This window comes from Momordica charantia (genome assembly GCF_013281855.1).
Source record: "Momordica charantia cultivar OHB3-1 chromosome 5 unlocalized genomic scaffold, Mcharantia_2.0 BLBB01000005.1, whole genome shotgun sequence".
Taxonomy (NCBI): domain Eukaryota; kingdom Viridiplantae; phylum Streptophyta; class Magnoliopsida; order Cucurbitales; family Cucurbitaceae; genus Momordica; species Momordica charantia.
Window position 1 is genome coordinate 4,474,858 of NW_028275163.1, and position 20,092 is coordinate 4,494,949.

General features: G+C 33.5%; 2 protein-coding genes and 1 long non-coding RNA gene across 10 annotated transcripts; all 3 read left to right on the forward strand.

Moving 5' to 3' along the window:
* Nucleotides 1-689: 689 nt before the first annotated feature.
* LOC111009132 (vesicle-associated protein 2-2) lies at nucleotides 690-6,359 on the forward strand. The gene is made up of 10 exons (XM_022282079.2): nucleotides 690-874; nucleotides 1,373-1,451; nucleotides 1,964-2,034; nucleotides 2,228-2,309; nucleotides 2,555-2,670; nucleotides 2,735-2,914; nucleotides 3,204-3,296; nucleotides 3,790-4,032; nucleotides 4,609-4,686; nucleotides 5,967-6,359. The coding sequence occupies exons 2-10, from the start codon at nucleotides 1,403-1,405 to the stop codon at nucleotides 6,075-6,077; spliced, it is 1,023 nt and encodes a 340-aa protein (XP_022137771.1). The 5' UTR covers nucleotides 690-874; nucleotides 1,373-1,402; the 3' UTR covers nucleotides 6,078-6,359.
* A 3,831-nt stretch (nucleotides 6,360-10,190) lies between these two features.
* Nucleotides 10,191-17,584, forward strand: LOC111009285 (uncharacterized). Of its 8 annotated transcripts, none has more exons than XM_022282333.2 (13): nucleotides 10,196-10,535; nucleotides 10,783-10,848; nucleotides 10,940-11,070; nucleotides 11,267-11,353; nucleotides 11,529-11,575; nucleotides 11,808-11,865; nucleotides 12,517-12,630; nucleotides 12,917-13,024; nucleotides 13,612-13,711; nucleotides 14,401-14,468; nucleotides 15,272-15,465; nucleotides 16,564-16,771; nucleotides 17,409-17,584. In XM_022282333.2, the coding sequence occupies exons 3-12, from the start codon at nucleotides 10,989-10,991 to the stop codon at nucleotides 16,744-16,746; spliced, it is 1,041 nt and encodes a 346-aa protein (XP_022138025.1). In that variant the 5' UTR covers nucleotides 10,196-10,535; nucleotides 10,783-10,848; nucleotides 10,940-10,988; the 3' UTR covers nucleotides 16,747-16,771; nucleotides 17,409-17,584. The 8 variants fall into 8 exon arrangements, with proteins under 8 accessions (XP_022138026.1, XP_022138028.1, XP_022138027.1 ...); XM_022282331.2 differs by having other exon boundaries at nucleotides 10,196-10,476; XM_022282334.2 differs by lacking the exons at nucleotides 10,783-10,848; nucleotides 17,409-17,584 and adding an exon at nucleotides 15,886-15,938 and having other exon boundaries at nucleotides 10,191-10,476; nucleotides 16,564-16,726.
* Nucleotides 17,585-18,421: 837 nt separating this feature from the next.
* On the forward strand, nucleotides 18,422-19,647 carry LOC148211178 (uncharacterized). The gene is made up of 2 exons (XR_015790920.1): nucleotides 18,422-18,590; nucleotides 18,882-19,647. It is a non-coding gene; the product is annotated as an uncharacterized LOC148211178 (long non-coding RNA).
* Nucleotides 19,648-20,092: the final 445 nt, after the last annotated feature.

Here is a 20,092-nt window from a genome sequence, read left to right on the forward strand (position 1 = left end):
TAATAATAAATATTTAAAGTATGAAAATTTTAGAGGAAGAAAAATAAAGTTTGCAGGGAGAAATTTAAAAATAAAAAAATTGATACAGAAAAATTTGAAGAGAGACAAATAATAATAAATATTTAAAGTATGAAAATTTTAGAGGAAGAAAAATAAACTTTGCAAGAAAAAATTTAAAAATAAAAAAATTTTAAAGTGAGGAATAAATTTTTTAAAGATAAACACATGAAAGAAAAAAAATGTTGAATATTAGAAGAAAAAAATCAGATTTTGAAAAACAAAAACCTATTTTTGAAAACTACCTTTTTTTTTTTATTTACTAAATTTACATAGGATTTCAAAATGATTTTTGAAAAACAAAAAACAGAAAATTGAATTTATTACCAAAGAACACATAAACTAAAAATAAAAAACAAAAAATAAAATGATTATCAAGGGTCCCAAAAATCCGATTTTAAATAGGGTGAGATTTTGAATTATTCAAAATCCTAATATTAAACGAAATTCATTTTAACGTGGATTCAAATCACTCGAATTCAAATTAAATTATTACTAACGGCTCAAAAATTGAGCCGAGCCGAGCTAATTTTTTCAAAAAATTAACGGCTCGGAGCAAGCCGACGATGTGGGGGGGGGGGGGGGGGGGGGGGGGGGAACGATAGTACAGAAAGAGACCCGCGTAGCCATCGTTAACATTCCGCAAGCCCAAAAAATTTCCTCCATTTTCTTTGCTTTAAGCTTTAACTTCTCCTCATCCTCTGCTTCAACTTCCATTCATTTTCCTCTCTTCTGCTTCTGAGCTCAGATCTCTCCAACAAACTCCAGACTCGCTCCTCCAAGTTCGAGTTCACTCGCGTAATCGCTTCAAGTGGAGGTTGGTACTGTACTGTACACCTCATTTTCTAATCTGTTTTCCTCAGATCCCGCTGGTTTTTCCGTTTCAATTTCGTGTATTTTTGTCGACATGCTTTGTGTATCTTGCTTGCTTGACGTGTTTGGCGAGTTTTGCTGAGGAATGGGGTATGGTTGGAGTCTGATGATACGTTTATTGTTAGAGATTGGTGAAGTTTGAGCGGATGATTACGTTTGTGAAAGGGTGGTTTTGCAGCTTTAACTATTTCAATTTGTTAAGTTCATGCTAGATTACGGTTTTTTCAGCACTCTCGAGCACCATTGGAGTTGTTTTGTTAGTCTGATCTGATTGTTTTTGCTTACTTGCATTAGAGTGTTCTGATTTGCCCTTTCTGGATTAGTAGATCAATGGAGTCTGTTACTGTATCTACTTTTCATTATTCTTATGAAATTCCGCTTCTTGGTTTACTTCAACTACTAACCTCTGATGACTGAGGTTTTTCTGCAATGGCATTTTTAGAAATTGATCGTTGGTTAAGTGGATAGAGCCATGACTACGGAGCTTTTCGAAATTCAGCCAGGCGAACTTAAATTCACTTGTAAGCTGAAGAGTTTTTTTTCTTATTGAGTTTTGTCTTCCTCTTTACGTCTTGTTTAAATGCATGGTGGACATCCAATAATATGTTGTCAGGCAAGACGTCACTGAGACCGCTGCAGAATTTGACTCGTGCATCTACTTTTACTGCTTTAAATTGTTTTAGATGAAGGTGGGGCTTAAATCACGTTGTAAAATATTGTTGGCGTAGATTAGACTAAGTTGTAGCTTATACCTGCTAACCTACAAGTTATAATAAGAAGAAAATAGATCAAATCTTTTGCATTATTTAGCTAATTCAGTTTATTTCTTGAGCCTGTGAAGTTAAAATGTTCAATAAGATTTACTAGCTGGATTACATAACCAAATTTTCTAGATTTAAAAGGATTTCAAGTCCATCTTTGATTGTATATGCATGTATGTTGTGCAAATAAAAAGGGATAAAAAGAATGTTCTGGTCTATGCACTCATTTCCTGCAGTGTTATTTTAACAAGTTTTGCACCCTCTCTCTCCAGTCGAGTTGAAGAAGCAAAGTTCATGCTTGATACATCTTATCAATAAGTCTGAGCAATTTATTGCTTTCAAGGTGCAGTATTCCAAATGAATCCCACAATATTTTTTTTTCCTACCAACCTACCTTTTCAGTGTTATATTTATTATAATTTAAATTTGTTCTATTATTAAATTTCTATTTTCTCAAATAGAATCCAAAATTGAAAAGAATCTTAAGGGCTTGTTTTGCTGCATAGCTGTATTTAATATACAAAATTGGTTCGCAGGTAAAAACTACATCTCCTAAGAAGTACTGTGTGCGACCCAATACTGGCATCATTAAGCCCAAAGATACATGTGACTTCACAGGTATCTCTTCCTGTCATTCTTTTAAAAAGTTGGTGGTGTTAAGTGTTAGCATGGAGTTAGACATAGTTATCTACTACTTTGTAGACGCCAAACTGCCAACCGGTCTAAACTGTTTCAAAGACTTAATAAGATGGCAATTAGATGCAAACTTCAAAAACCTCTGTTTTTAAAGGTTTTTTTTTAATATTTATGCTCTGATACTGACTCGGATGGATTACTTGATCTTCACTTTTGGATCCATGCAGTCACCATGCTTGCTCAGCGTACAGCCCCACCTGATGTGCAATGCAAGGACAAATTCCTGGTACAAGGCACAGTCATCCCCCCCGGAACATCTGAAGAGGATATCACATCTGACGTGGTGAGAATTTGTAGTTGTTGCTTGTTTTACATGCCTTCTTCTAAGATTTTGTTCTGCAAGGCAGTTTGCGAAAGATAGCAGCAAGCACATTGAAGAGAAGAAGCTGAAGGTTTCTCTAGTAAGCGCAACACCGCCTCCGGTTTTGTTACCAATTAATGGAGAGTTGAAACAAGATTCAAGTCATGAAATCTCCATGCCAAAAGATAGAATGCAGAATGGAGTTGAAAACATACCTCCTCATAAGGTAAGAGTAACTATGCACCTTTCATGTGTTTATGTTGTAGTATTGCTAAAAGTCTCTTCTTTATTTCTCTCTCCCGTTAGTCTCCACCTACTTAAGTCTGATTGGTGGGTTGTTTCAAGTTTCAAATTTGAGGATATTTTAATATGTATGTATATAATATGGGTTTTCAATTAAGCTATAGGTATGTCTACTGTTATTATGCATTCTTTTTCTTCTGGTGGAAGACATGATTGTATTGTGGTTGAACTTTGCTTCGCTTTTGGAATGTATCTCTTGATTGGAATTCTAGGTTGCAGAAGATGCCAATGGACTTGATACCTGTGAACACATAGATGAACTTAGACCAGTTGATACCGCTGTACAGTTATCTCCACCTTATAAGGTATGGCAATGAAAGCACCTCTGTCTTGTCATGTATGCTTATATTTATGTTCTTGTCAGGGTCTCTCTAGTTTTCAATTTTAAAGGGATTTCCCATCGAAGTATATGTCCATTTATTGTTATTGTATGTTTAAAATCTTCGTGCTTGTGGTCTTAATATTGCATGAAAAGCTGCCCCAAGGGGTGGTCATGTTGGCCAGGGCTTGGTCGGTCATATTAGTTTAGAGGTCTCAATTTCGAATCTTCAGGTGAGCTTAATACCAAAAATCCTTAATGTCTCTCAGCTCGGACCTTAGGGCGGGCTAAGACCCTTGGTATAGGAGAGCAAAGCTCCGACTCCCGGTTATCAAAAAATAATATTGCATGAAAAGCTACATGGGTTTTAATTCCTGCAGTTATGAGACACGTGGATTTCTTCTGAATGGTTTATCGGTATTCTTTTTTCACAATATGATTGAATATGTTCCTCGTGTGTTTGAACTATGATGTACCAGGTTGCTGAGGGAGTTGACAAAGTTGATGCTTGTAGAGATTCAGATGAGAATAGAGCAGCCGAGGATGTTGCAATGAAACAAAATGAGGGTGTGGTGGCCGAACCAATTGACAATATTGAAACAACACCATACGGGGAAACTGAGGAATTGAAACCAGTGAAGGATGTGCCAGAGTTGAACTTAACTAAGGACTTTGAAGAACTGAAATCAAAGCTAACTATCATGGATGCAGAACTACTAGAGGTAGGCCTTTTCTCTTGAAGTTAGATTATCAAGTAGTACTTATGAATCTCTTTACTACAAACAAGGAAAATTAACTGTGGAAATTGGCAAGTTACGTTTAGTTGATTGGATAAGTTTATGGCTTGTGAGTGAAATTTCTGGAGACATCCCCTGGTCTTTAAATGTATAGGTGTTGCATTGTTTGTTTTCTCATGTCGCTAACTATGTCTCTACTGCGACGAGTTCTCAGTTCACGGAGGCAGAAAATAATGATAGTATTTAAGGAATCCGGATTCAACCCAACTACTCAGGATTTTGAGGTTCCTGGATCTCTCACTAAGCAATTTAACTTCTCAGTGATTACTCACCTCCTCCTTTCCCTTCTTGCCTCTTTTAACAAAGTTCCCTCTCCTGCTCAACCTCATTCTCATGCATGGTCTCATCAAAAAAAAAAAAAAAAGCTTTAGGTCCTCTTATTAGCTTTGCATATATTTTAAGAGCAAGGATTTCTAACGCCCCAGTATAGCTTTCATGTTTCTAAGTTCTAACTAGATATATCTGATTAGCTACTAATAAGAATTTATGAAACATATGCAGGCTGAAGCTACCATAATGAGGTTGAAACAGGAGAGGATGGTAACCACTCAAGAAAGGGGAATGCTTAAGCGTGACTTGGTAAGTCTTTTTTTGTTTTTTTTTTTTCGTATTTCGGTCTTTTACGCTTTTAAGCCTCAGTCAACTCACATCAAACCCCATATTGTTTTGGTTCCTTAAATATGTTAATCTAAATATGATGCCACTCCTGTTCAATAACTAATTCGTTTTTATTTTCTGTTTTTAAAAATTAAGATAGAAATATTACTTTCAAGTTTCACTTATATATTCCTTTGTTTGTTATATATTTTTATCAACCTTTCTAAAAACTTAGGCCAAGTTTTGAAAACAAAAGGAGTAGTTTTAAAACTTATTTTTGTTTTTGAAATTTAGCAAAAATTCTTATATATTCCTTTGTTTGTTATATATTTTTATCAACCTTTCTAAAAACTTAGGCCAAGTTTTGAAAACAAAAGGAGTAGTTTTAAAACTTATTTTTGTTTTTGAAATTTAGCAAAAATTCAAATATGCTTTAGTGAAAAACTTACTAATGAAAATGTAAAAAAAACAAACACAGAAAATTAAAAAGGCACCTTAGTAACTCAGAAATAAGATTTTGGTGGTAGAGACTTTGGAGACTAAAGTTAAGGTTTTAAAAAGTTGGAACTGAATTAGAAAATTGATTAAAATTCAAGAGCCAAGCATGAATGTTCCAAAAGTTTGTGAATGAAAAAAATGAAATGAAATAAAATGAAGAAAAATCTAGAGACCCAAATCATTGGTAAGGAAAAAAAAGTAAAGATGATTCGAGTCATCAGTCTCAGGCCTTCTTGGAACGGGCGTAAGATTAGTTGCTTTCTCATGCTCAATATATTGAGCTGCTTCTTCGATATTTTTTAACTGCCATCACCTTTGTTTGGAATGGGCGAAACTATAAACTAGAGGCTCTATTACGCATTAATTCAAGATATCTTTTATAATTATAGTATAGTTGATATGAAAATTCTAGTGAATTGGAATTAGGAACCTTTGAGTATATGAACCTCTAATTAATACTCACAAAAATTCATTCTCCGACCAACATGAAAGGAAAAGCTCAAAGGCTAAACTTCATTCATCAAAACTGATGCGTCAAACAACCTAATGACAAGACTTTTTAGATAGGCTCCCGACTAAATCCTAGATGCCACCTCATCCACCATAACAAAAAGACTAAAATACCCCTACTTATTATGTTCCAAACCTCTAAAATAAAAGTGTATCATCATTTGAAGTCCTGGACGGTTCATGTCAATAGCGGTCCGATCCCCGGTTTTATATCCTGGGGAGTCTAGGGACATGATACTGATTTCTTGTTTCAGGAGACACTCAGAAAAACTGGCCAAAGAAGTATCCAAGTAGGCTTCCCCTTGATGTATGTTGTGATGGTTGCTTTCATCAGTCTTGTTGTTGGATACTTTATCCATCCCTAGCAGAAGCAGAACAAAGCAGTGGGGCTCCATCAGGTACTGTTTAATATCTGTTCTTTTTAGACTTTGGACTTGGCTGCTGTCTTTGATCATTTAGGGTAGAATTTTTATTGTTGTATATGACTTGGTGTGTGCTTCTCTATAATCACGTGTAAAGCATTTTTTTAGAATCTACGTAGGAATAACGATAGGGAGGAGTCTATAAGAGCTATGGATACGAATGTCTAACCAGTTGATCTGCTCGGGTCGACATGTACAAAGATATTGATTCTTTCTTATTTCTTCCTTTTGGGTGTTTGGGTATTCTATTCCTATCTCGAATGTCCAATGTAGGCCGAACCAAAAAATAGAAAAACTTGGTAAGAAAAAAGTCTATCTATTAAATTATGTAGGATACTTGATAATCATAATTCATAATCATAATATTTATATATGGCCATCTAATTTTTTATTTAGGATTTTTTTTTAAATCGTTATTATGATAATACAGAAAAAGAATGGCATTGAATGATTAAGATCTCGACTGTGCTAGAATTATTGTTGGATGCGTTAAGCGTATAGATGGTATACCTTCTAAGCCGGTGGTCTTTTTTGTCAAGAGAACAATTCAAGATTATGTGATTATTCTTTTCTTTTTCTGATTCAAACCAACAAAATTTATGACTTTTTTTTTTGTTTTATTTTAGAAAACAGAACTGACTCGGTTTGTTCCGCTTTGTTGAAATTTTTGGATCTTGGCTTGCACCTGCATTCTATTCAATTTCACATTATAATTTTTATTTTAAAAATAAAATTTTAAAGGTATTAAATCTCAATATTTTTTGTCATTGAGATATCTAATAATGAAAAAGAGTTGCTTACAAATCTTTCTAATTTACTCACCACTTATAATGGTTATAATTATGATTCTAAACCTTAAACCACTTATAAATGATAACATTAGCATAGCTTAACAATTAATATATTTGGCTCATTTCCTAGAGATCGGAGGTTCGATCCTACTTTTTTGTTCGGTCTCTGTATTTTTAACTTCAGTTCTTGTATTTTTAAAAAGTGACTATTTTGATCACTTAATTTTATTTTTCTATCGCAATTTGAACATGATACCACATCTAATATATTTCTTGAAATGTATCTATTAACTTTATATTAAATGGTCTCTATGATGTATAGAATTTGTGTTAAAATGGTGCAAATAGGACCAAAATGAACATTTTAAAAATATAAGAATTGAAATTAACCTTTTGAAAGTAGAGATCAAAATGAACTGAAGCTTAAACCAAAATAATATTTTAACCAAAAAAATGAGTAAGTTGCAAAAATAGCACTATGAGATTGTGGATTTTTATATATAACATTAGTTTTAAATTTTACAAAATGACATAAATTGTAAACTTATACAATTATATGAGATAAACCCAAATTTATTTTTGTGACATTTTTTAAAAACCAAAAAATAGTGATATAGTAGATTGGGGCACATGGTTTTCAAAATTGCGGTTCCCGCGTTCCTTTTTGAGCCAGACATAGTTACCAGAGCACTGAAAGAAACGGCGGCGTTTTATTGAGAAAAGAAAGAACGATCAAAAAGGCGTGCGCACGACTTCGCCTGGGAGGCAGTCACGTGCTACCTATTTTCTCTCACGGGCTCCAACTTTTCTTTTTGTTCTTTTTTTTTTCTTGTCAAAATATATCAAGTCAATCGTATCTTTAGTTGTCCATTTTTGGAAAATTAAAGTTCATCATCGATTACTTTTTAGTATTAAATCTGTTTGATCAAGAAGAAAAAATCAAAGTCTCTTGGCATAACTCAAATGGACGATATTGGCAAATGTAGGGACATGCAAAATGGAGTTAGCACTCCAACATTCTAGTTAGTACTTATTCGATTTATATTCGAGAGAGAATATAGTTTTATGTACTTTGCATGAGAGGCGGGGATCTCTATGGCTTTCGACAGCACTCCAAGATCTCCAACTGCCCAAGTTGCGGCACCTTTTCAAAGATTGTGTCTAGTGCTTTGCATCTGCAAGTGCTCTTCAAAATTGGCTCGTCCTTTGCGAAGGTTGGGCGAGAGGTGAAATATAGTTCGACTCTGCTTGACTTGTTGAGCTGCCTGGAGTCGTTGGAATAATGAGATTCATCCGGTTCTTCTCTTCATCATGGTGAGTAATGACCTCCAATGTTGACACGTGGTATGTGATAATCCGTCTCCAATAAAATTACAAATTTAGTCCACATATTTTAGACGTAGTTTTAATTTAATCTCATGGTTTGAATTGCAGTTTCAATATTGTCTTTATAGTTTGGTCAATGCTCACAAATCATCGCTATTATTGCATCACAGAGTTGATATTTTCTAATTGGATATTTGACTTTATTAAGCTTTCGAGTATATTAAAATAAAGAAATAAATAAGAGTTGTTTTGGTAGTAAAAAGGCAGTTTAAAACTTATTTCTTTTAAGTTTTAACCAGAGAACATAAGATAAGTGTAGACGATAGAAATTAAATTGAAATTTTTAATACAATTCTAAAATTAAATTGAAATTTTTAATACTATAGAGATAGAATTGAAACTATGCATGCTAACAAACTTTCGTAATTTAAATTCTTTTGTTCTTAATCTAATAATCTAGTATTTGAATTTTTGTTCATAAGTTTTAGTCATATTTTTAAAATGGTTTGAAAGATATATGTTTTTTATTTTTATTTTTATAATTTTAAAGGAATTTTTTATTTTTGAGTATAACATGTTCACACGGATAGATTCAACTTTTTATTCTGTAATTTAACTAAGATCTACAACTATTTAAAAGATTTTAAAAAGTTCTTAAAACAGTGTTTCGATAACAATTTAATAAAGTTCGTAGAAATTGGTTAATTCAAATTCGAATTAGTTTTATGTTCATGTTTGTTTTGTTTAAAATTTTAAATTTTTGTATCTGGGTAAGAATGCATTAAAAAACTATGTGTTTTTAAAATTATTTTGTAATGTTTCGTAAATATTTTTGTAGAATTATATTACAAACAAAAAATAAGGGGAAAAAGTGAACAAGTAAATTATTTATTAAAATAGTTAATAAAAAGACCAAATAGTTATCAAATAGCCCCAAACCTTATACAATTCCCCATCTAATTCAACCTCTTCAATGAATAATAATTAATAAATTAATAATAGTAGTAGTAGCTCAACGTCTCCAATGAAAAATAATAGTAGTAATAATAATAATAATAATTCAACCTCCTCCACCAAATTATTATTATTATTCTGCAAATGAAAATATTTAAATTGTTTTCGTTTATGCATGATGGAGACCCAAAATTTACCACGTGCGAACATTCATTTGCATCCCACCACACACCATTCATTAATGGCTGCCCAAAAAGCTCACATCCTATCAAATTTAGCTATTGCTTTGGCCCTTTCACTTTCAAATTTAAAAAGCAAGAGGGAAATAAATAAAGGAAACGGGATGTTTTCGCGCACTCTCTCTCTCTCTTTTTCTTCTGCGAATCTCTAAATGGTTTGAGACGTTAGTAATTTCAAGTTAAATATGTATTTTTAATGCTCTGTACCTTCATATTTATAATGATGTATTATAACAAAAAATGTTTTATTTTTATAGGAAAAAAGTGCAGTGGCAACAGGTTTATGTGTTAATATCCAATATCCATGTTCGAGCCCTTCTATATCTAAAAAGTAAAAAAAAAAAAAGATTAAGATATAATCCTCGATCTTCGAGACGAGTTTGCTTCTCAAATCTTAGTCTTTGAATTTTCAGACGATTGTTTGATATCCAGTATTGACTCCTGGGATTTGATCATTCAATCTTAGTTTTTGAGTTTTCAGACGGTTATTTTATATCCAATATTGACTCTTGAGATTTGATCCTTCGATCTATGCTCTTTGTTTTGTTTTAATTCACCTGTAACAATGGTTAAACTTGACACAAACTTCAAAGTTCAAGGTTAACACCGATATCCTTCCTTTTATTTTTATTATTTTTATAAACCAATCATACACAACAATCAGATGGCGAAGGCCAAAGGCAAATAAAAATGGAGAACTCAAAAAAAATAAAAATAAATAAAAACGGCGACCAATATTTCTGATTTGGCAGTTGTCAATGCCACCTCACATTTTCTTCTCTTTGCGCGGCGAAGATAGAGAGAAAAGAGTCTCGTCCGGTTCAAAATTTTCAGATAAGAGAACCAAAAAAACTGCGAGAGGGAGGGAGGAGAGAAAATTCCCGCTCTCTCTTGCTTCCTCCGTAGGGTTTCCTTCACACTTCCACAGCATTTCTCTCAATTTTTCCCAATATTTGTTTCACCAATTGATTCGAATTCCCTGTTTTCTCGCCGGTTTTATGGACCTGGATGATTGGAGGAGTTTTCGTGCAGGTTTGCCGCGGTTTACTCTCATTTTCACATTTTTCAAACCTTGTTTTGCGCTACTCTTTGTGAGTTTTCTTTTTGTTCGCTGCTTCTGGTTTGCTATTTTGGTATGATTTTTACCTTTTTTTCCTCATTTTTTTTGTTGTTTTATTCTGCTGCTTTGTTTCGTCGATCGAGTTTTTCGCTCGTGTGCTTGTTTTGCATGTCGATCGATTATTCGTTTTGTCAAAAGTTGAACAAGTTGCCATCTAATCGCCTAAAAATTATAGGATTTCTGGTGTCAAACTCACGAATTTTTGTTAATGTATATAGTCTAGCTCTATATTCCGAGTGTAATCGAGTGACGAGGAAATGATTTGATTGTTTGTGGCAATGCAGGTGGGTTCGCCTGCCTGTTTTTCCGTTTGCAGCTTGCTTATTTTGATTTTGTGTGATTTTTAATATTATCATATGACGTTTTTGTTCCCAGCGGTGTAAAACATCTTCCTCCCCGTACATAATACATTTGCCTAGTCTCAATGGTATGCTCAGTTGGAAATGGGAGAATGGCGGTGATGACTAGGCTTCTGGCTGCTGGGAGTTTCTCGCGAACTATTACAGGTAAACTGAGAGATATTAGTTCTCCATTTATTTTTTTCATTTTTCCTACATTTTTAATTTTATTGTTTGTTTGTTTGCTTGGCGATGTCATAGTTGGTTAGATTTATCATTGTAGGAATGATGCCATCTTCTTAGTTACATGTCATCTGTCATTTTGAGTCATAATTGACATTAATATTCTTTTACTATTGGGCAGAGGAAGTTGGTCATCAGAAGTTAGCTTCTGAATTTATCTACAGAGAACTTCGTGATGCAGATGAAGCAAATTTAATTGATGAAGAAGGTGTGTACCTAATCCTATTCTGGTGCAATAATTTTAGTTATTGCATTGTGAAGTATTGATTGTTTTATTGGAATTCAGATTTTTTTTTTAAATCGTACTGTGGAATGAGTAATGTTTTTGTTCATTGGCATTTGGATTTTTGAGGCAACTTGTTGACTTTAGTTTTTATATGCAGACATGCACGTGTTTGGTTTGAAGCCTATGGCTGATCCCCTGAATTTGGTATGGTTTGGTGACGTTATAGTTTGTATATTTAACATCTTGTCATTTTTTAAAGATTTACGATGAAGCAAATGCGAAACAATTTTCTCAGACAGTCCTTTTCGGATCTCGTTTTATTACATTGCAGCTTTTGTTTCTTTGATATAATGTGCATCTGGTGTATGCATCTAACATATTAAATTTCCCATTTTATTTAAATTCACCTTCATTCTTCTTTTATTTGATTGTGTAGGTATGTTGCAATAACTGTAAGAAGCCAGTAAAGGCCAGCCAATATATCATTCATGAAGGTTTGTTATTTATTTATTCATTATTTTTTGTGAGTAGGGTATTCACCGTTTCTGGCTTTCTGCAATCATGTTATGTGAAATTTACCTACTTTTGCCATCTGTTCTGGTTTTGAATATGCTTGCTTTAGTTAATGTTATTTACTCTCATTACATCTTAGCGTATCAGTGTCCAAAATTTACATCAACACTTAGCGTAAGATGAGTGTCCATGCTTGTATTATGCAATCATGTTATGTCCATGCTTGAAGAATTTTTTGATTTTGAATGTTCCACGCTTTTCATTGAAATTTGTTCGGGTTCTAACAAATTCTTTTAAGTTGTACAATAAAGTATCTATCATGAGCTTGTTTGTTGTTATTTTTTACTCCAATCCAAAAATTTTGGTAATATCAGTCATAATACAAACTTGCATTGTGCTTTTTGGTCTCTTTTTTCTCCTTTATATGTTAGGTTTTACCCTGTAATTCTGACCTTATCCTACAGCTGAGGTATCGTAGTATTAGTATTAGGTTTGTATTACTTTTTGTTAGTTTACACTTGGTGTTGGCCAATGGAATTTGAAGATTATTGTCAGAATCCCCATTATAAAGTCTTTTATGTATCAGTTTGAACGTGATGCTTTCCTGAGTTATTTTCATGTCGTTTTACCAGAACTTTGCAGGTCATTAAGTTCTGAACAAGGAACTATTATGGATCTCGATGGTGGGATGGGCCATAGAAAAAACTCAAGGAAGGAGAAGAAAAAGTTACTGCCTGCTGATGCTAGTATCCTTTCATATCACTTTTTTTTTCCTGTTTCTAGTTGGAAGATGAGCTTCTCTCTTCTTGCCTTCCTGTTCTTCCTATCTCTTTCGTGCTCGAGTTTGTGCTGAAATTCGAGAAATTTCTTTAATGTAGCTTATGAACCTTCTCTGTTTTGTTTTTGTTCAGAAAACCCATTTTCTTTTTTGTTAGTATTGCATACCATCTTAAAGGTTTTTTTGCCTTTTCGATTTTTTGATGCAGGCTAGTTTTGTAATTGGGTTACAGTTTTTTTTAATTGTTAACCTAGATATATCAGCTGTGGAGAAAGAAGGATCTGAATCAACATATGCAGATTATTCTGCTGCCCCAGCATTTCCAATTAATAACCAATTTGAAATGGTCAAGTTGACAAAAAGTAAATCCATCTTTATCCATAGTTTGTGCCATCTTTTAATCATTTCCTTTCCTCATTTTTGATCCAGGATAAATGAGGTCGTGTACTTTATTTATGTGGCTATTAATTGTTTATTTATATAATTTTTCTAGTTTTCCAATCCATATGAACTATGTACTAGTGCAACTATGGGGTGGGAGCCTCATTGTCTTCCTATAAAATATTCTGATATTATGCATCTTGATCTTGCTGGTGTTTTAAGGAATAGCTGTGGGCTGGGTGAGCATCCATGATACCATATTATTTGTAATAGCAGAGGTCTAGACTGAACTGATTTCGAGATGTAGTCTGCCTCTCCTGTAATGAACTTTTGTTGGCTCAGATAGATCACATATTTCAGTAGTAACGTTTGAGGCTTATATTTTAAGCCAAGATATTTTAGGATCAGATTGTTATTGAAATTTAAGAGGGGAGTGAGTCTTCAAATCAATTTTGAATGACATTCCATTGCTGAGCAACATTTTGAGCAAACCATAATCTAACGATTTCTCAAACTTCCAATTACAATGGTATATATTAGTTGTTTCATATGTATTATTTTCCTTCAGGAAATTCAACTTGTAATGCGTCACCTATACTGGATGGTGGTACAGGAGTCTGTCCTGATTCAGCTAGTTTGATGCATCCTTCCACCAAGCGGTCCAAATTGTATATCCATTCTTCATTTGTATGCCATTTAATTGTTTTATCTGTGATGAGTTATCATGTGCACATAACTTCCTATTAGTTCACTCTGAAATGTATTTTCTTGTTTTTTTTGGAGGGATAACATTCCATACTTGTGTCTGCTAAGGGAGGTTTACATAGACTCTTCAAGTTGTTATTTCTTATACTTGCCTTTTTCAAGTTGTTGCGTCTGATTTTTTGCTAATGTTAGATTATTCTGATCAGTTATATTAAGCATTGTATTGTCTGTTAAAGATGTTTATGTTTTCCAGTATATTGTAGTACATTAAATTGTTTTTATTTTCTTACAAATATCTTGTCTATCTATATATATATATAACCAAGATAAGAAAACATTTTATTGTCAAGACAAATTTACTAAAGGAAAGGGGAGCTGTTCAATTCAAGCTAGAGGGCTAGGCATGATATTTATAGGGGAGAATGACAAAATGTCATGGTGTTGGAGGTTTGAAGAGACAGCGAAGATGCAATCAATCCCAAATTGCACTAATCTCCTACCTAGTGGAACAATTCCTTCTCTTTTTGGGAAGTTTTCATGGACTATTTTTCTGAGGTCTAGGCATCTAGCTTATGAAAGATGTTATCATTTGCAACCATTTTTAAGAAATGGTCATCAACTATATGATTCAGCTCCTTTTGTGTTCTTGTAGGATAACTGGTGAAGGGCTGTTACTGGCATCTGCTTTAGAACCATCGTCAACTAAAACAAAAATTAGAAGTGAGAAAATATGCCCCTGAGGCCAGTTTCCCCTCCCTGTCTGTCATTTTCTTATGCATAATGTGTATCAAGTGTTAAGATCATTGCTAGAAAGATGAATTTAAACCATAGTGCTCGCAGGAAGAATAGCACTGAAAAGTATACATTTGCAACTTACAGAGCTTTATTAGTTGCTGTCTGGGCAAAAGTCAGTTTTACTTGAAATGTTAGCTCTGCTTGTAGACACTCGTACGTGTATCTTAGAATCAATACTTGAAATTGAATTATATTTGAGTTACTAGCTTCTATAAATTTTGTGAAGTACATAGATGAAGGTCCATGGGTATTGGAAACTCACCTTTCAATTGGAATTGAAATTTATGGTTCTACACGTTACATCCTTTGAGATGTTTATCGTGGGTATTCATCTAGGGAATTCTAAAGAATGAAGACATTCAAACTAGGGGTGCACACCAGTTCTGTTTTCTCGGTTTTGGACCAAACCAAGAACCGAATCAATGTACTCTGTTTTTTTTAATGTGAAACTGAACTGATATCCAGTTAGGCACAGAACCGATTGGTCTGCTAGAACAGGGTAGTATGGTCTCTTAAACGTTTCTGTACTTAGTGGAGTAGGACTTGAAAGAATAATTAGTAGGTTATTGGGTGGAACCTATTTGATAATTATCTTATAAGAGGCTCTTTTTTCTATAAAGATGTTCTAAAATTCATTTTTTAACCGACTATGCCTTAGTTATTTTTCTCAAGTTCTTTCATGTTGTATTTTGCTTTGCTTGCTGACATTTTCTGATATTGTCAACCAGATGTTCCGTTACCCCTTGCAAGTAAAATATATTACTCTCAAAGAAATAATCGTTTGCGCTCGGCACTTGGTTATCTTTACTGGGAGGCTGTTGCATCTAGCAAGGAAATTTGTAAGGAAAATATAAATCAATTTCACAATTCTTCTCAGGAGGAGTCATCTCAAGAACAAACTAATGACATTATTGGAAAGAAGGTATAGATCTCTATTATTTTAAAATGTTCCCTTTTCTATCTAATATGTAACGGTTTTTAAAGTTTCTCCTATATATATATAGCCATATTGTTCCTTGCATAGTCAGCAGTCAGTTTGTTTTCTTTCTCCCCTTTTCCATGCTGATTAATGCTTGACATAGTCTATCATATTAGCTTACTAAGGCAGTCTTTCGGCTTGATTTAAGAAGCATGGACACAGATACAGGGCAAAAATGATACATTATGGATGGAGCTGTATCATGAACATGATAGAGTCACATAAATATATTTTTGCATACTGATCCATACAAATGTATTGAATTATACACTTATAAGAATTTAGGTCAGACCTGTATTTTTATCCATTCAATTTTAAGCAAAATTTAACATTGTAAAGTCATTCATATTACTTGATGGACAGAATATTTTCCAACAACAGAATACAATCGTCCCACAGATCACACATCTTTCAGGGTAAAGAAAGTTGCAACTCAAACATCACTTTCACATATATTATCACACTACATTAAGTTTTATTGATCAAAACCTGTATTTTTTTTTCTTTTAAAACTATCTACATGTTTTTATATATGTTAGTCACAAGGTAATTATTTCTAGTCTTGATGAATAAATTATCAATTTTTTCATTATTTTAATTATTTTCTTCATTTTCCATGGAAAACATGCCCATCAAAATGTTAAATGTCTCCAAGATTTTAAAAGTAATAAAATTAGGAACACTTTAAATCATATACCCGACATGGGTCAGTGTCTGAAAATGTCATTCTGCTAGAAATGTAGTTTCCATGCCTCTTAGCTGGTGGATTTAGTTTCTGTTTTTGTGCTTCGCATAATTTATCTTCCGTCTAGAGGAAACCACGTGTCTTGTGGTTGTTTCCGCACAAATCTCACTAGATTATGACGTATGTATGGGTCATTTAATTTGAATGTCTGTCAAATGGCATCGGTTGCATAGGGTATGTTTATGAAGTATAGTCTTTTATCGTACCAATTGGAAAACTTTACCTGAGCATCAGCTTGCATCAATTTGTGATCAGGAATGACTCATGTAACACAATCGCTCTTCCTTGGAAAACAGATGGATAGTCGGTCCTTAATGTCTGCATGGAAACCTGACCATAATCTGGCTCAATGTTTGGACATATTCTCATCTGGGAAATGTTTGCCTGCTGGTAGTGCCTCAAATAAGTTTGTTGGCAGCAGTGTTGCATGGCCACAAATTGCCGCAGTCGAATTGACACAAAAAAAATTATCTACCTAGACGGTTTGACCAAACTATTTTGAAGGTAATACAGGTACTTGAAAATTATTTCCCCCCTTTAATTTATTTCCTCGTTTTTGTGTTTTTGTGATAATGTAGTTATTGTAAGTTGTAACTCTATAAAACCATAAATTATAAAGCTCTGAGTGTCATGCCAATTTATGCTGTAACTTACAGCCCGATGGTAATAGTAATACTAACTTGTCTTGGAAGTATCTGTTACTACCTCGAACTGTTTCACCATCTCTTTTGAGTATCCCTTGTAAATGGAAAATTTTTTCAAAATGAATTGTGATGTTGCACCCATCTGATGGAATCTTTAGATTATTTTGAGAGTTAAATTAGTGTTGACTATCTGTAAGGAGTATGGGCATATCAATAGTTAGCAAGTATGCTTCCTGGAAGAAAATAGAGGGCTAGCGGAGGTTAAGCTATTTCTATGGTGGCTTGATCTAGTTCAGAAAGTAGGTATTCAACTCACTGAATTACTTGGGATTGTCCAACCTAATATATTTTCTTATTCTTTAAGCTTCCAATACAATTTCCAAATCTTTCTATCGGGTTTCTATCACTATCTTTCACGTTCTCATGAAAGAAACATTAGTTTTAACTTAACTCATACAATGAGGGGAAAATGCTTATTATTATTCATGGTTTTGCAGGAAAACCACTGGAGACTAGGCAACGGCCAAGCAGAAATGTTCCTGTTGTATAGGAGTCTTGGTGGCACTTTTTTTTGTAGGCACAGTCGTATATGTAGTTAACCCTGAACTTGAGGTTAGGACCAAGAATCTGTATTTTGATATTGGCAATGAAAATCATTTAAAATTGTCCATTCTATCACATTGTACTTAGTTTCTTCTGTTCACTGCAAAGCGTAAATATTTCCTTCAGCCACTACATATATGAAGTCATTGAGTTGTTCTGTTTGCTCATATATTAGCTGACAGTTGTCAGCTGAAATAATTAGGACACAATTTATTATTTTTCTTTGAAAACTAGATCCTAGGTTCTAGGTTCAAACTCCTATTATTACCTGTCCTATAGGTCCTACAACCGTGTCCTTGAGGTTTGAGATTCAAACTCCGGTTGAAAAATTTAATAATTTAAAACTATCATTGTCTCATACAACTAGCTTTCGCGTAGGCAGAGTTTTCTCGAGGACTAGAGAGAGTAGATCATGAGCATAATGCAAGACCGTAGGACTCTTAGTATCTTAGTTGTAATACAAAAACAGAAAACCAGGTAAAATGTCATTTAATATTAGGAAACTCTCCTTCCTTTTCTTTCTTGTTTGGTCCTTCTCCTCTCTCTCTTCTTGAAATCTCTCTTTAGTACGGAAACTGCTGCTTAAATTGCCTGATATTTTTAGGTGGGCATGGTTGGCTCTTAGAGAAATTACTGTTTAGAGTTAGGTGGGTGGGAATTTAGTGCTGCGTCTATTCAATTCAAAATCAAGTAGAAAATCTCAGGAGCAGACATTATTGTCACTAGCCGGCAGCCATCTCGCCAGCCACTCTGCAGTGAAATTAGGCATGAAATAGTGTCGTGACATCAACACAGACTTTGGGCACCAGTGGCATCTGCTCCACGTTACTGGCCAACATTTATGGCTGATATATAAAAAATCTACCATTTTTTATGACACGAGGCACTGCGTCACTGGTTAGTCTTTTGTCCCTTGCTATATAATTGATAATTGATATGGTTTTACAAAATGTGAAATTGAATTTGATGTGATGCCCTCCTCTAGTCTCTTTCCCATCACGCAGGGCAAGGTTTTGAAAGCTACCTGGCTAGGGCGCTCAAGTTGCATGGCCTCTGTGGACAATGCGCGGCAAAAGGTTTGAATTTGTGTGATCGAATTATGAAAATTTAGATTTTGCAGAGGAATTGATTTTGAGCATATCGTTCCATTTTGGGTTTTTTAGTACAATGTGTAGGGTGGAGATTCGAACTCACGATTTTTCGGTTAGAGATAGGTGTCTAAACCAATTGAGCTATGCTTACGTTGGTCTATTTTTAGGTTTGAGACTTGTAATAATGTTCGTTGGTTAATGTTAGTGCTACTTTACTGTTGAAATTCATGGGTTAAATAATAAATATAGGCTTGACTTTTCAATTTTTGGTTACAGAATGTTCAATCCGTGAATCAAATGCCTTAGTTGCACTGTACTCTTTGATTTCGTAGAGAGTTGAATGCTACATCCAGGTAAAACCTCTCTTTCTCTTTCTATGTTCCTTGCAATCACAAATGAATGAGGGATGATTCAACTTAGAGAGTTGAATGCTACATCCAGGTAAAACCTCTCTTTCTCTTTCTATGTTCCTTGCAATCACAAATGAATGAGGGATGATTCAACTTAGGGCTAACTTTTAACGGAGTCATAAATGTATAATCATTTGAGCTATGTTTAGATGAATTTCTCTTTCTATCTTTAATAAACGTATACTTTTATCGTTAACTTTAGCTTAGCTTATTGGTTTAGACATGCATCACTGACCAAAAAGATCATGTGTTGGAACCCTCCTTCCTACTTCTTGTATTAAAAAAACACAATCTCTTCTCTATTTCTTAGAAAAACAAACACAAACCTTTTCTCTCTATTGATATTTGTTTTCACATTTAATTTTTAAAAATTATATTGGAATGATATTAGTTTTCTTTAATACAGCAAATGTGGGTGAAGATTTGAACCTCGACTTTTAAAGGAAAGAATAAGATGTCTTAATCATCGAGTAGAAGACTCAATAGTGGGCTATTTTGGTGTGTTTTGGAAAATAGTCATCTCTGTTTTAGAATGAAATTTTTGTTAGGTGTAACTTTTTCTTAAAGTTGTAATTCCACAGTTTATTTTTGTAAAAAAAAAAAATCTGAATTTAATTTTCATTGATTAAGCATACTATATTATTTAATTTGACAAATCATTGACAAATAGATAGTCATAAAAAATAGCTTTCTAAACAAAAAAACCACTTTTGAAATAGAACGTCCAAATAGATTATCAGTAAAACATTGATGTAGCTCTAAGTTTGTCTAATTAAATTGGTTCTAAAGTTCTATGTTTTCTTAAAACATGTTTCCATTTGAGGCAATTACATAAATAACGTATATTTTAAAATATAATAGAAAGTTCAAAATTTTATAAAAAGAGCATAATATATATATATATATATATATTTTTTTTTTTCTTGAATGGAATGAAAATTAAACTCAAATGTAATACAATTAAGGAAAGTCGAAATTATAATATGTTTTGTTATGAAATCGTTTAAAATACATGTACAATTTATATTATAAAGTTTCTTTTTGTATGAATTTATTAATTAATTGTTCTAAATGGTA